The following is a 14,334-nucleotide window of genomic DNA, read 5'->3' on the forward strand; positions in this document are numbered from 1 at the left end:
TTGAACATACACGCCATGCCAAAAAACAAACAAACAAAAAAAAACAACAAAAAAAAAAACCTAACACATTTTCAATCTCTTGAAATACCAAGAAAAATGTAGTTCTGTTTTCCTTGGTTGTCAGTTTGATGACCAGTCCATGCTTAAGTAGAAAAGGTTTGAGCCTGTAACTAAACAGGCTCAGATTTTGCAACTCATCTGGAGCACTGGAAGCTAAAAATAATGTTTAGATCTGTGGAATTTGCATATCTATCTTGTTGTCAGACCATTTTAAACAGAATCAAATAACATCCAATTTTTCTGTGACCCTTGACAACAGGGGTTTGTTGGGTTTTTTTTCTATTATAACACTTTCTATTTGGGAAAATATTTTAATGGTACAAATTGATGTTTTATGGCAGACAAAACTTATTTTCCAGGTCCCCTTCTTTTCTTAAGCTGTAGAAGCCTTTTTTAGTGTATGCTAATAATACTTGTGATGGTGACAGCTGTAAACATGCTTCTTTTTAATTAATATCCAGGTCCTGATGTATTTCTTAGGTGATGTGTGGTAAAAAATACTCTGTAATGAAAGTTTTCCTTGGACTGTAGGAATCAGGCACTGTGTTGTCTCATTGCATGTTCTTGATTCTAGCATTGTTGCTGTCCAACTATCAATCATACAAAGAAGCATAAATACACGCTCTTGCAAGACCCTCTAATAAAGAACTATGTGTATCCCAAATTGTTAGCAAAGACTATTAAACAGGCTGGATGTGAGCCAAAGCATAGGCACAAGGTTGTTTGCACTGACACATTTTTAGCATGTCTGGTTTGGGGCCAACACAGGCCTCGGGCTGTTTCCAATACGCAGTTTATTGTGGCCACTCTGTTTTGCAGAGTAATAGTTATGTCCTAGGACATGATTCATACTATATCTGATCAATTTCCACCTCATTTTATTTACTAATATACATGTAGCCCAAAAGTTCTTACACATGGAAGTCAGTCTTTAATTTTCTCATTAGTGCTTGACAGCACAGTGAGTGACAGAATTAATGGCATCTGTTAGCCCTGGCTTTCAATGTTTGCAGGCTTACAGGCAATTTGAAAAGAGAATATTATCTTGGGGAGAAAAAAAAAAAAAGACAATCGCCTTGAAAATTTATTTCACACCAAGATCTGTCCAATAAGCTTGAAACAAAAAAAAAAATCCTTGGAAGAGGACAGGTAGTCTGACTGCTCTGTATGGTTTTTGTTGCATGCTGAAGAAGCTGCTTGTGATGGAAATAGGCTGCTGAAAATTTTGCTTTCTCTAGAAGTGAACAGAAATTGGGAATACTGTGTAGGTGTGAATACCTAAACCAAACAGAAAACAATTGCTGTTTTTACAGAGGAGGTGAAACTTTTGCACCCTACCGGAAATGACATCCTTATTTCAAAATGAACATTGTACTACATGTCCATATTAGCTCTGAGCTGCCTGTCCTCTAGGCAGGCATGATCAGCACAAGGTCTTATGTGTTTATCTTATGCTCATGGTTAGCAAAGAGCCTGGATATCTCAATCATATTCATATTCAGGCCTTCCACCCCTTTTCTGCATATGCATGAGTTTATACAGAAAAAAATGGTACTGTTGAGCTCTGAAGGGAAAGAAGTAAAAAGAGCAGACAGGGCAGATAATACAAAGCAGCAGAAAATAGGACAGTCTGCTCGCTATATATGTAATTTATCTCTATCAGAAATTTGTGAAAGTAAACACTCTGCCTTCCCACCTTGGCAGCAATTTTGTGTGCTGGTATTGCTACTTCAGTGCTAGTTCAGGTACATTTTCCAGGTGCATTAAGAAGTAGATTAAAAGCGGAGGAAGCACTTGTAATGCCAGTAGCTGAAATCTGGAGGATTGCATGGCTGCAGGTCTTCCTCTGGTTTAGTGGCTTTCCGGGAGGGTTTGCCATCCTGAGCAAAGATGGACAGGGTGGCCACAAGGGCTCTATTAGAACCAGCAGTAAAAACAAACTGTAGGTTTGGTACATTAAAAATGCCGTCTGGTGTTCAAGAAAGACTTAGAGTTTTGAATCAGAAAGTCTTTCTGCCAGAGGGTACAGGAGTACTCTCCCCCTGTTTTCTTCCCATACACTTGCATTGCTGATGGAGGTGAGCAACCTAAAAACCTGGCCTGCTCAGACCAGCACTCCAAGGCCAGGATGGCGTGTGTTTGGTGTTACCTTGGCATCTTTGTAGGTGGGGTATGTAGCTACCTCCTACAGTTTTTATAGATCTGATATCACACCCAAGTAGATTAAAACTGTCCGTGCCTGTTGTCTGGAGAATACCCAGCACTGGTTTCCAGAGAAGCTGCTTACACTCACAGACCTCACTCTTTTCTGAGCATGACCCTGTCCTGCACCCATGGGAAGGTGGTGAAGACAAACAGATGTTCACACACCCCCACCTCTGCCTGTGGTCCCCTGGGAGGTGGTGATTTCTGGTGGTGTGGTACTCTCTTGGTATAGGGAAGAGCATCTCCTGTATCCTGGGGGAGATTTACCGTGTGCAGGCATAAGTCACCATGCATCCCATGCCACCATGTCACATCACAGGTTAGTTTCATGGTTTTTTTGTTTGCTCAGCCCAGGCTCTTGGCACAAGTTCATTTCTGAGTCCATGTGTGCCATCAAATAGAGTTCATGGATTGTATCTTTTTCTCCATTTGCATTCTTCTAAATACGAGCTTATTTTTATTTCCTGCCTCTGCTTCTGACCTCCAGTAGTCCCAGAATATTTATTTGTATTAAACAGTGTTTACAACTTCTTCTTTTTTTTTTTTAACTTTAATGTTATTTTTTTTTTCCCAGCTTCAACTGTGTGAAATTTTCCAGGTCATTAGTATAAAACTGAAATAACCTGTTCCTCTTGATTGTCATTGTTTGGAAAATATTTAGGCCATTATAATTCTACAGCAATCCTTAGTCTATTTGGTTATGCTTGTATTTAGTTAGAATTTAAATAAAATGTGTCAAACACTAATTCTGACCCAGTGCATACCTTCCAGATCCTGAGATCATGGCCTCAGTTTAATGTTTAGAAGGATTTCCCAGGCTGGCTTTTGGTAAGCTGATCCCAAAACAGATTATATGGTTTAGTCAGATTGTTTAAAAAGTTATGACAAATGTAAGGTGTTTTCTTTTTACCTAGTGTTGATTCACTGTGTTACTTATAACGAATATTTGTAAGAATAAGCATAAGAGAAATGAGAAGTGTGACTGTTACAAAGGTACTTGTATTTAGCTTTAACAGCGTCAATGGCATTTTTAGGAATAGGCTGAAAGTCTAGTCTGGATAGCTTTCTTTTCCTTCCTCTAGCTGATGAAACCTAAGTTAAACCCATGTTGTTTGCAATAAATCTTGATAGAAATGAGCCACGGGATAGCATACCGCTGTTGGAGTCCAGATCCACAAGGCAACTTAAGTGCATTTATGCCAATGCCCACAGCATGGGCAACAAACAGGAGGAGCTGGAAGCCACTGTGCAGCAGGGAAATCATGACATAATTGCCATCACAGAAATGTGGTGGAATGATTTGCATGATTGGAGAGCTGCAATGGATGGCTACAGGCTCTTCAGAAGGGATAGGCAAGAAAAAAGGGGTGGTGGGGTGGTGTTGTATATCAGGGAGTGCATCAACTGCCTTGAACTCAGTGTTGTGAGTGAGAAGGCTGAAAGTTTGTAGGTGAAGATCAGAGGGAAGGCCAACCAAGCTGATCTCCTGGTAAGAGCCTGTTACAGGTCACCTAGCCAGGATGAAGCTACAGATCTGCTGAAGGATAGGAAGGCTCTGCAGAGGGATCTGGGCAGGTCGGATCAATTGGCTGTGGCCAATGGTATGAGGTTCAACAAGGCTTAGTGCTGGGTCCTGCATTTGGGCCACAACAACCCCATGCAATGCTGCAGCCTTGGGGAAGAGTGGCTGGAAAGCTGCTCAGTGGAAAAGGACCTGGGGGTGCTGATTGGCAGCCAGCTGAGCATGAGCCAGCTTGTGCCCAGGCAGCCAAGAAGGCCAATGGCATCCTGCAATAGTGTGTCCAACAGGGCCAGGGACAAGATCATCCCACTGTACGGTGCACTGGTGAGGCTGTACCTCGAGTACTGTGTTCAGTTCTGGGTCCCTCACTACAAGAAAGACATTGAGGTGCTGGAACGGGTGCAGAAAAGGGCAACAAAGCTGGTGAGGGGTCTGGAGAACAAGTCTTATGGGGAGCAGCTGAGGGAACCGGGATTGTTTAGTCTGGAGAAGAGAAATTCAGGGGGGACTTTATAGCTCTCTAGGAGGTTCTACTGAGATGGGGTTGGTCTCTTTTGACAAGTAACAAGCAATAGGACAAGAAGGAACAGCCTCAAGCTGCGCCAGGGGAGGTTTAGACTGGATATCAGGAAAAATTTCTTCACAAGGAGGGTAGTCAAGTAGGCCCTCAGTGATATGGTTTAGTGGTGGTCCTGGCAGTCCTGGGGACATGGTGATCTTAAAGGTATTTTCCAACCTAGTTGATTCTATTATTCTGATTCTGTGATTCTAAATCAACTGGTTTTGATCTTATAAAAAACCTGGGAAAGCTAAGATAAAATGGTTCTTATATTCTTCAGAGATTATGTATTCTTGCTATTTTTGTGATTATTGTTATAATCTTAGAAAGTTTGTTTATTGGTCCTTTTTTGTTGTCCTAGAAAAAGCAAGGCCTTCCAGTTAAAACAGGAGGGTGAACAAATTGTTTTGCTTTGCATTATCTGTGAAACATAACACATGCTCCTGCTGCATGCTTACTGCAGAATGAAACAGCATCCTCTAGGAGAGAGCTCAAAAACAAATGGATCCTTCAAAAAAAAATCAATAGGCTGGGATTGCTGCTAGGACAGCTAATGTCCCCTTACCAGTACCTTTTTACATTGTGTCCTCAGCTCTGCAATTAAATTTGCTTAGCTCCATTAGAGTTTTTCATTATTATTATCATTCCTCCCATGTTTCTTCCAAATCACATCTGAAAATGTGAGCGTGCATGTCAGAGCACTTAGCAGGTACTCCTAGTAGAACCACAGAAAAGCTGGAATATTAAATGAAATTAGGCTCTATTTGCAAATGATTATTTCCTCTGATTATAGAGTGTGCTTAAATCTATTAAAAAAAGGTAGAAACCCAAGTGGAAAGAAGACTGAAAATTAATAGGTAGCTCTTACAAGGTTTTCTTTCATTAACATTTTTCCTTATACCCATAGTACTGGGGCCTCTCAGTGCATTCCCATTTGGTATGAGTCACATCAAGAAGGAGAACCTGAAATAACCAGCTGTCACTGCCTTCTGTTAACTCTGAAAGACTTTTTTGTCCGCCTGGACACTGCTGGGCAAGTGAAGTGTCAGCTTTTTCAGTTTTGCTCAGGGCAGATTACTAGAGAGGCTGCTTCAAAAACCTGTCAGTCTGCATGGCAGAAGTCCACCAAAGCTCTCTCAAGGGCACTGGACTCTGACCTGGGAGAGATTTTTTCACTCCTGGGGTCACTCTTCCCAGGCTTTTTTCCACCTGGCAGCACGCCAACACCACGTGCAGCATCACACCAACCAGGACCCCTGTTGACGTCCACTTGCCACTGCCCTGGCAGAGCTGGGGCATCACAGGGGGATCATAGCAAGCCCTGTGAAATGGGCTGGTACTGTGGCCCAAGTATGCTTAGACACAAGGTGAGAAAGTACCCCAGTTGCCTTCAGCATCTTCTGCTGTTACTGCCAAGAGATGGGCACCATAGACTATAAGGCACAAAGAGTCACTGCTGAAGGCAAGTCTCCCGTTCTATACAATAGTAATATAAGGGGAGCAGGGAGCAGCCAGATTCTTATCTTAACAGACCTGCACTTGGCTTGCACTTCTGGATAGCGAGAAGGTGAGCTACAGCTCACATGGAAACTATGAATGCATTGGCATTGTGCAACATCAATGGCAGGAGAATGGCCAGGGCAACAGCACCCTCATTAGTCTGACCTAGAAAGCTTATAGGGCACTTGTCAACAGAGAAGGTGGTTAAAGATACAGGAAACTAGAAAAAACTCCAGGTCTCTGTATCAAAGGAGCTCATGCCAAACTGGAGGATAGTCTGGAGAGGAAGGAAATGCTGTATAGCAAATCTAATTGGACTTCAGGGGAGCATCTCACCTGGTGCTACACAGGATACGATCACTTCCTCTGAAGGAGATAGATAGCAATTAATAAAAGAGCCACAAGGCAGCCAAAGGAGAGACAGTATGCTCTAATGCAAAAGGAAGTATCCAGCCAGGGAGAGCTCACTAATGGAAGTTTCTAAAGAGTTGGTCTTATGATTGGTTTTATTTTCAGGGGAGTTTAGGGACCAGAACACAACCTTTCATAGTAGCATTTTAGTGGCTGTTGCAGCACACATGGAGCTGAATTGCGTTACTCATGAATGGGAAAATCAGAGCGTCAGATAGGAGGACTGAATGACCCTGAGCACTGGAGAATTGATTTGCAGTGAAATGCAACCGCCCAGAAAGATCAAAGAGGTCACTCATGTAGGGATTAACAACAAAAACATTTTCTGTTAAATGGCATCTCATTGGTTCACAAAAAGGGGAGAAGAAAATTTCTGAATGTAGTAGGCATAGGACCAGTGAGGAAGTATTTGCATCTTTTCCTGAATAATTTGTACAGTTTCAGTTCCCGTAGCATGGAACAACCACATCTTTCTTGGACTGTGTTCAGGGAACAGCTAGAGGACAGAGAGGGGAAAAGAGGACATTTCTTACTGAGGGCCAAGACAACTTGGCTTCTTAGTGTAATACAGCAGATTACAGAAGTCTTCAGAAGTACTGCAGGAAGCAAACCTGGGAGAGGAAGAAAAGGAAAAAGCTGGCACTTACATAAGTGCAATAAAGATAAATTTAGCTTGGAAACAGCCAACCAGTGTGAGGGGTTTGGAAATGATGACCTGGAAGAGCCTTTCAAGTTTTGTGTCCGGGTGTTTAACTGCAGAAGTAAAATTTGCCAATCAGGTAAAAATGGCAAAGGAGGGATAACAGAGAATTTACAATGAATGTTAGTTGATTTATATTTTGTTTACGATTGCTTAACTTCAGTATGCACCAGAGTAGCTATTAGCAAAGAAAATCCCTTGTAAGGAGAGGTTTCTGTGATGAATAGAAAAATTACAGGTAATGCACAATTTGCACCGCACAGCAGTGAAGTCCTGTGCACTTTCTTGTGGGTATGTGCATCAACAGGGTGTTCATTGGCAGTATAGTGTTAGATGACATCTGAGTTTTCAAAGGCATAGCTATCATCTCTTTTGTGCAAGTAATATCTGACCTTTTAGAGAGATCATTTAAATGTCAATGTGTTGGGGACTCTTAATATGCACCCAGTAATGCCTGATTCCAAAACTAGGTGAAGGATGAAGAGAAGTATTGACCAAACATAACTTATTAAATATATCTTTTGGTTTCAGTTTTACTTCAAATTTTCATAAATAAATGTATCAAACTGCAGTTAACCTAAATAATGATTACAGCCTTAAACTTTTGAAATTTTAAGTATCTTGTCCTTCCCACTCAGTTATAGCTAGTAAATGTGTCAGAACAAATCAAAGAGTTATTTTATATGTCACTTTGCACTAGCATTAACTTAGTCATAACCGATAAGGTTGTAGCTACTGATAGGTAGTGGCAACTGGGCTTCAGAAACTCAATTTATGTCTTTTTTTAAAGGGCAAGAATCATACTATCACATTAGGGATCAGATACTTTGTTGGCTGTCTGACTTTTTGTTTCTTACTTTAAAATAATGGTGTCAGGGATGGCCTGCCTTTATGGGATTACACCAAAAAATAGGAAAGAAAATTCAATATGGTTAAAGTTATTTGTTAATTTCTTATCTGTTCCAGTAACAGTTGCCATCAGTGGTAAAATGTGCTTGTACTTCCAGTTTGAAAATTAACTGCTTTCAGAGTACAACCACCTGATTTTGTTAAATGCTTTGCACTGCTAGATAAAAGAGCTTGTTGACATTGGTAATGGCCTCTTGTAGCTAACTACAGATTATTATCAGGAGAAACAAGTTACCTCTAACCTTCCTGAAAGACTCTGGCCTTCATTTAGTGTTGCAATCATTGCAAGGCATGATTTCCAGATAATGAACAATCACTGTTGCATGCTTTCCAAATTCAGCATCTTATATTTTAAAGCCTGGTCACCAGAACTGAACAGAGCAGTTACCCATTAACATAAGTAAGAAAAATGCAGCCTCTGACTTCCTAGTGAGTAGCCTGCTGTAGGAGAATAGGTATCTTTCAGCATCCTTAGGAGAAGTGGTGATAAATACCATTCTGATATGAATATGAAAACTAGCAATGTGATGAACTGAAAGTAACATTAAAGAAAAAGGCATTTTAAGGTGTATATCTCTGTGCTTTCAGTTATCTTTAAGAACAGAAATTGGAGTGTACTAACATGCTATGTAGGAAATTATAATTAATCAGTGGAAGTGTACAAACTTGAGTATTTATCATAATGATTCTTTTAAATGGAACTGTGACTTTTCTTTTGTCTCTTACTTACCTAGCGCTGTTGTTGTTACACACTGTTTTCTGAGTTTGGGGTTTATTTGCTTGAAATGCCTGTTGCTTTATGTATAAAATGTAATCTCTATAAATTCAGTGATCAGAGAAAATATTGGTAATTTTTCCTTAGTTTATTTCTGTTTTCCTCTTTCTCATCTTTACTTGCCCCAAGAACATGCCTGCATTTTCACTCTCCCCCCCTTACTTCTCTTCCACTCCTGTGACCAGGTCACAGTAGAGAAGGTTACTCCTTCAGGAGAGGACCTTATTAAACTAGTAGGCCTTAAACATCAGTCTAGGATGCTGTCTGGACTCTTCTTTACCACAACACTTTTGTGAACCTTTCCTACTCCCTGAAGCAGAGCGCATCACCTCAGTTTTTATTATCCATAGTTCATGGTTGTTTTGGCAGATAAACAATCTTTTACCAAACCTAATCTAATCACCCAGAGACTTGTTGATTCAGGGAAAGAATTTATAGAGGATCTTATAGAGATATGGGTCTGCTTCTTTTCACTGAGAGAACTGCTGGTGTGTTGTGCCCATGCTGTGGTGGTTATTGCATTTCCCAGGCATCATGCCTCATAGATGTCAAGCACCAAGACGACTAAAGACTGGTCTACAGTGATAAAGTATGTAAAAAGTGAAGAACCACAGGAATGTTAGAAAGTGCTTCTTGCTTTTAATTTGAGGACCAGGCAGTAATTCAGCATGGCTTGGAGGACTCACATGTTTTGCTGTATTTGTGATGCAGAAAAATGAGTCATGGACAACATGCTTCTCAAAGTGATGAGCTTCCCAACCTCATCCCTAGTGTCTCTCTGGTGCCTCCCTGTTCCTACCCTTGCCAAACCCAATGGCTTGACCCTGGCAGAGCCTGTGCTGATACAGGTCATGGACCCCCAAGCTGCAAACCATCTTTCACAGCAACTAGTGCTATCTGGCTCTGCAGTCTCATATATCCTGGATAGCAGTGATTTTGGCTCATGCTCTCTGTTTGTAAAAGCCCTAGGTGAAACAAAGAGTATTCCCCTTGACTCCTAGTCACTTATTAGAGATCAGTCATGGGAGACAGGCTATAGACAAAGTCTGCAAAGGAGAGAGTAGCTTACCTTTGTCTCAAACAGAGCCAAGAAAAATTTATCAATGTCCATACATATTTAACTCTAAGGACTGACTCAGGATTTTTCTGAGGTGTAATTTTGGAAGCTGAGGTATGGAAGTAATTTTTCTACAATAAAAGTAGCTGCTGTCAGAAGGTAATTACTAGCCCTGTTGTTTTGCCTGTATTTTTGCTGCTTGTAGGACAATTAATGTAATGTGTTGCTGAAGCCTCATTTAATGTTGTTATGTTACCATGACACATATACGAATATAGAAGCACTGTTGTCAGGGTGATGTAGCCAAATTATTACTACCCTGTTTTTCCATTATTTGTTTAAAAAGATCTAATTTTTGTTAATTAGATATTATAATATCTAATATAATATACAATTTTAAATATTGAAAAAAATAGTTAAGTGATCATATGCAAATTCACGTAAACAAGGTATTATGAATTTAATACATAGCACTGAAAATAGATTTGTCCTTCAGGTTCTGCTAGGGACAATGCTGAGAAAGGAAGAGAGGGTTTTGTAATGTTGAGAACCACTTTGATATTATTACTTGAAATAGCTGCAAGCAGAAGCCATAGATAATAATAATCTTCAAACTGGAGAGGTTGAAAGCTTCGAGAAGCCAAGAATGACTATAGCTGCCTTGAGTGATGGTGGAACAAAGCCATATAGTTGTGAACAGTTTATGCAGATGAAATAAAACCACAGAGTCAAAATGTGCAGTCATCAGGTTTTAGATCCAAGAAGCAGGTGGTACATGTCTATCTCAGGATTTTGGAGGGGTTCCCTGGCATCAACCATCTCAAAGAATCATAGGCTAAAGCAACAGTTTTGACATCTACAATTAGATAACACAAGGGCACCATCACTTCAAACACAAAATTATTCCTTGTCTGTGGTTTTCTCCAGACATTCAATGAGGCAGATTGTTCCTGGTTTAAAAGAATGCCTCAGAACAAAATGCCACTTTTTTCTGGAAGTGCTAAATGGAAGCTAATGACAGAGAGGAAATGATTTCTAAGTTTTACAAGTGGCAACCATTACCAAAGGACGCATGAGCTTTTCAAATCCATTTTTATTTACTTTAAGTCACGGCTTGTCAAGAACTGGGCAACGAAATGTGTAAAGAATGTGGCCAAGGTAGTCCACAGTTCCTGAATTATGTATGACCTGGTCATAGCATTTGCAGATCTCTTTACTGTTTGGGTTTTTTTAATATCTGCATTAAAAATTTCACCAATAATATTTTGCTTCTGTATTCCTAGAATAAAATTACCACTTTAGTTATTAATGCTTTAATAGCCCTGCAGTTTCAGTGGTCACTTAGTGACGTTGCAATGTGATGGGGTTTCTTCTACTGATTTTCTTTTGTGCCTCAGTACCTCCCTTAGCCCTGTTCTGCAGGGCTTCTATTTCTACTACTTCTAACACCTCAAATTTGAGAGAAAGGAGCATTTTGAGAAGAAGAAACACCAGCAATATTGAATAAACAATGACTTTTGAGATATTTGAACATTTTTCTATAGGAAATGAAAAAAATTAAAATATCATGTATATTGAGTCTGGATCTGAAAGTGGCTCTGTTTCGTCTTGACTAAAGGAGAATTTTACTGATGAACTAACAGTTTATGTGATCAATTTTCTCTTTTCCACTCCTAAGAAATAATTGAAATATATACATATATTTATGGTCCAATGCAGCATTGAGTCTAGAGAAGATCAGCAGAGCAGCTACCTTTCCATTTTCCCCTTCAGTTACCATCTGAAAAAATGCATAGCAGATACTAAGTCAGTGTAAAATGGTAAGCACAGGCACTGATCCATCTTCTTTAAGTGCTTTCATTATAAATTCTGTTATTAGAAATTAAAATCTTGGTATGCTGTCACTTCAGTCCACGTTCATTACCTGCATGCTGATCATTAGCTATTCACTGCATGTGTGTGTTTAATAACCGTTCTGTAATGCTGCCTTTTTTTCCATTTTTAATGGTTTCATTATTCCATTTGAAAATGAGTAAAAGTGCCAAAAGACTAAAGAAATGGCTACTTCATTATTTAAGTAATGATTGCTCATCACTAGTCAGACAAGTGGGTTCAGATTCAGGTGACCACATGTCAATATCTACAATTTTAACATCTGTATCTAAGCTAGTCCTCCCAGGCTCCCTTTATAGACAATGGAGAGAAAAAAACATTTTTAGAATGCAATGTCATCCGAAAGTAAGCTTCTAAAATAGATGATTTGCACCCTGGAAATGCTAGTTTCAGTTGATTGTAAATGGAAACAAGAGTGACTAGCTTAGATGTTTGCTGTGTAGATTTCCAAAGGCAGATGAGATGAATCCCATCCCTGTGCTCCAATTAATCATTAATGCCCACAGGTTTTGTGTGATGACACTTCCAATGTGAACATACTGTGGCTGTGTTTTTTGATGTAAAGGACATAGTGCTATTCAGTGCTCTGCACAGATGAGGAAGTTCTGTTCAGCACAACCACCAAAGGCAGTACACTGATGTTAGGACTGCATTTCAAATGGATTAGATTGTCCTGCTTTTCACCTTGGCTAAGTAGTACCAGAGTATTGTCACGTCCACATTCTTTCCAGAATGGATCAGTTTGAGGAACAGCATTAATACTCTGTATGTAGACATACAGAGGCAGTGTTTAATATTTCTGATGGAAGATAAATGTAATGGTCTTGACCAAATTAGATCTTGCTATGCAAAGGAACATATGATATATTACAAATAATAATAATACCTATTTTTGCCTCAGCAAGCTCACAAGGAGCTAGTTTATAAACAGTGAAAAGGGAGGACCCTGAATGGAAGCAGTATTATTTAGGAATGGCACATAGCAAGGGCCTCTTGCATTAAAGATGGTTGAAAAAGGTGACAGATAGATATTGAATGCTGAGAGACTTTTTAGGTTCTGCAGTTAATTTAGGACATTGCCTTAATGGTGATTTTTCCTGTGGGTTTTTCCCCTTAGGGTGATTTCCAGCATGCAGCCTCAGAAACCAACTGGGAGTCAGTCACAAGCTCTGTCTCAGTAAGTAATTTGTTACTATTTTGCCCATGGGTGGGATGATAGGAAGCCAACTCACTAAATGGCACCTGTACGGAGGAACCATGTATTCGCCTTTAGCAGAGGAGGGACGAAATAAGTGTTTCTCCAACTCAACCAGTGTGTTTTTAAGGAGAAAAGACTGAGGATATTCCATTAGCTGTTGTAACCACATTAGATAGCCACTGGGAAACATTTCTTGCTTTCAAGCTCATGCTGCCAAGATGAAAATACAAGATACAAACTCCTTATAATTTTCAGCTGTAAAATGTCTTAATCTAAATAGAAGACTATACTAAAACAGGCTGGCAGGAAAATGATTCTAGCTTTTCATTGTCAATAATGAGCAACCTGATGTAGTTGAAAATGTCCCTGCTCATTGCAAGGGGGTTGGACTAGATGACCTTTTAAAGTCCCTTCCAACCCAAATTTTCTATGATTCTATGATTTTTTTTAAGTGTTTGTGGTGAAGTTAGTGTAGCATCAGAATTCATAATATGGCCAGTTCTCTTCTGTGCGCTCTGCTGGCTGGTCAGCACCATGTCACAGCTCTTGTATGCTCCTCTTAAAACACGAGACAAGGGTAAGTACGTGCTCAAAGCAGACTTGAGACCAATGTTTGGAGCATCCATAGAAGAGGGTTTAGTGGTAGCGCCTTTGTTACAGTAGCTGCCAGGAGTTGCCACTGGAGGAGCAGTAAATATTGACAAATTCTACTGATTAGCGTGCAAGCCAGGCAGCAAGTAGAGAAATTATTCTGTATTGCCAAAATTAGAAGAGGTTAATCCAATCTCACTTGTGTTTACCCTTGAGCTTGCAAATAACACTTGCACTTCGTGATACAATGCATTTATAGCCTTGAACTAATTGTGTTGAAAGTTCTGAGTAGTAATGTTAGCAGGGCTGAGATCTACTTGATGTGTCAAGCAGGAGATGCCAAAACACTGTGTTACTGAGAGACATGAACTCATTTTTCATTCTAATATTGGGCTGGAAAAAAAAATCTAGAATATTTTGTTTAAAAATATGGTAGGCTGATATTTGAAAATGTAAGCCTAGGGCTCCCTCATCAGGTAACTACAAAAATGAGATTAAGTATATGGTAAACGCCATGTTATTTACCATCCTTAACACCATAAGACACAAAATACGCTAAACAATAATCCTGTATTATTTTCATATATATATAAAAGTTCATTTATCTTTCACATCTATTTGTTACTGAAAAATTGTTAATGTGTTACAGGTAGGGTAGTTCAGTACAAATATGGCAGGTAACAAGCTGATGCCCAAGGTCACTTGGAAACCTACAGCTAAACCAGAAGCAGAACCCCAGTTTCATTGGTTTTCCCATGCTATCCCCTACCTAATAAAACATATCTTCTTCCACTGCACAGCCATTGCATCCACTAGCCTTTTCTTATCCTCAGGTAAAATAATGTAGAGAGGTTGAGTGACTTTTCACAAAGGCACAATGAAAAAAGTCTGAGGACATCCAAATTCTTCAGGACAGAAAAGTTCAGGAATTCTGCTGTGGTCCTGAGGAGCAGA

General features: G+C 39.7%; 1 protein-coding gene across 3 annotated transcripts in view; it reads left to right on the forward strand.

The window, feature by feature from the left end:
* The window catches only part of PDGFD (platelet derived growth factor D), a 139,131-nt gene that overhangs the window by 94,482 nt on the left and 30,315 nt on the right, over positions 1-14,334 (forward strand). For 2 of the 3 annotated variants that reach the window (XM_030477399.1, XM_030477398.1), the window contains exon 4: positions 12,709-12,768. The exons of the other annotated variant lie outside the window; for it this stretch is intronic. In XM_030477399.1, coding sequence (XP_030333259.1) covers positions 12,709-12,768 — 60 coding nt within the window. The remainder of the gene's footprint in view (positions 1-12,708; positions 12,769-14,334) is intronic. 3 annotated transcript variants of the gene reach the window in all.

This window comes from Strigops habroptila, chromosome 2 (assembly GCF_004027225.2).
Source record: "Strigops habroptila isolate Jane chromosome 2, bStrHab1.2.pri, whole genome shotgun sequence".
Taxonomy (NCBI): Eukaryota; Metazoa; Chordata; class Aves; order Psittaciformes; family Psittacidae; genus Strigops; species Strigops habroptila.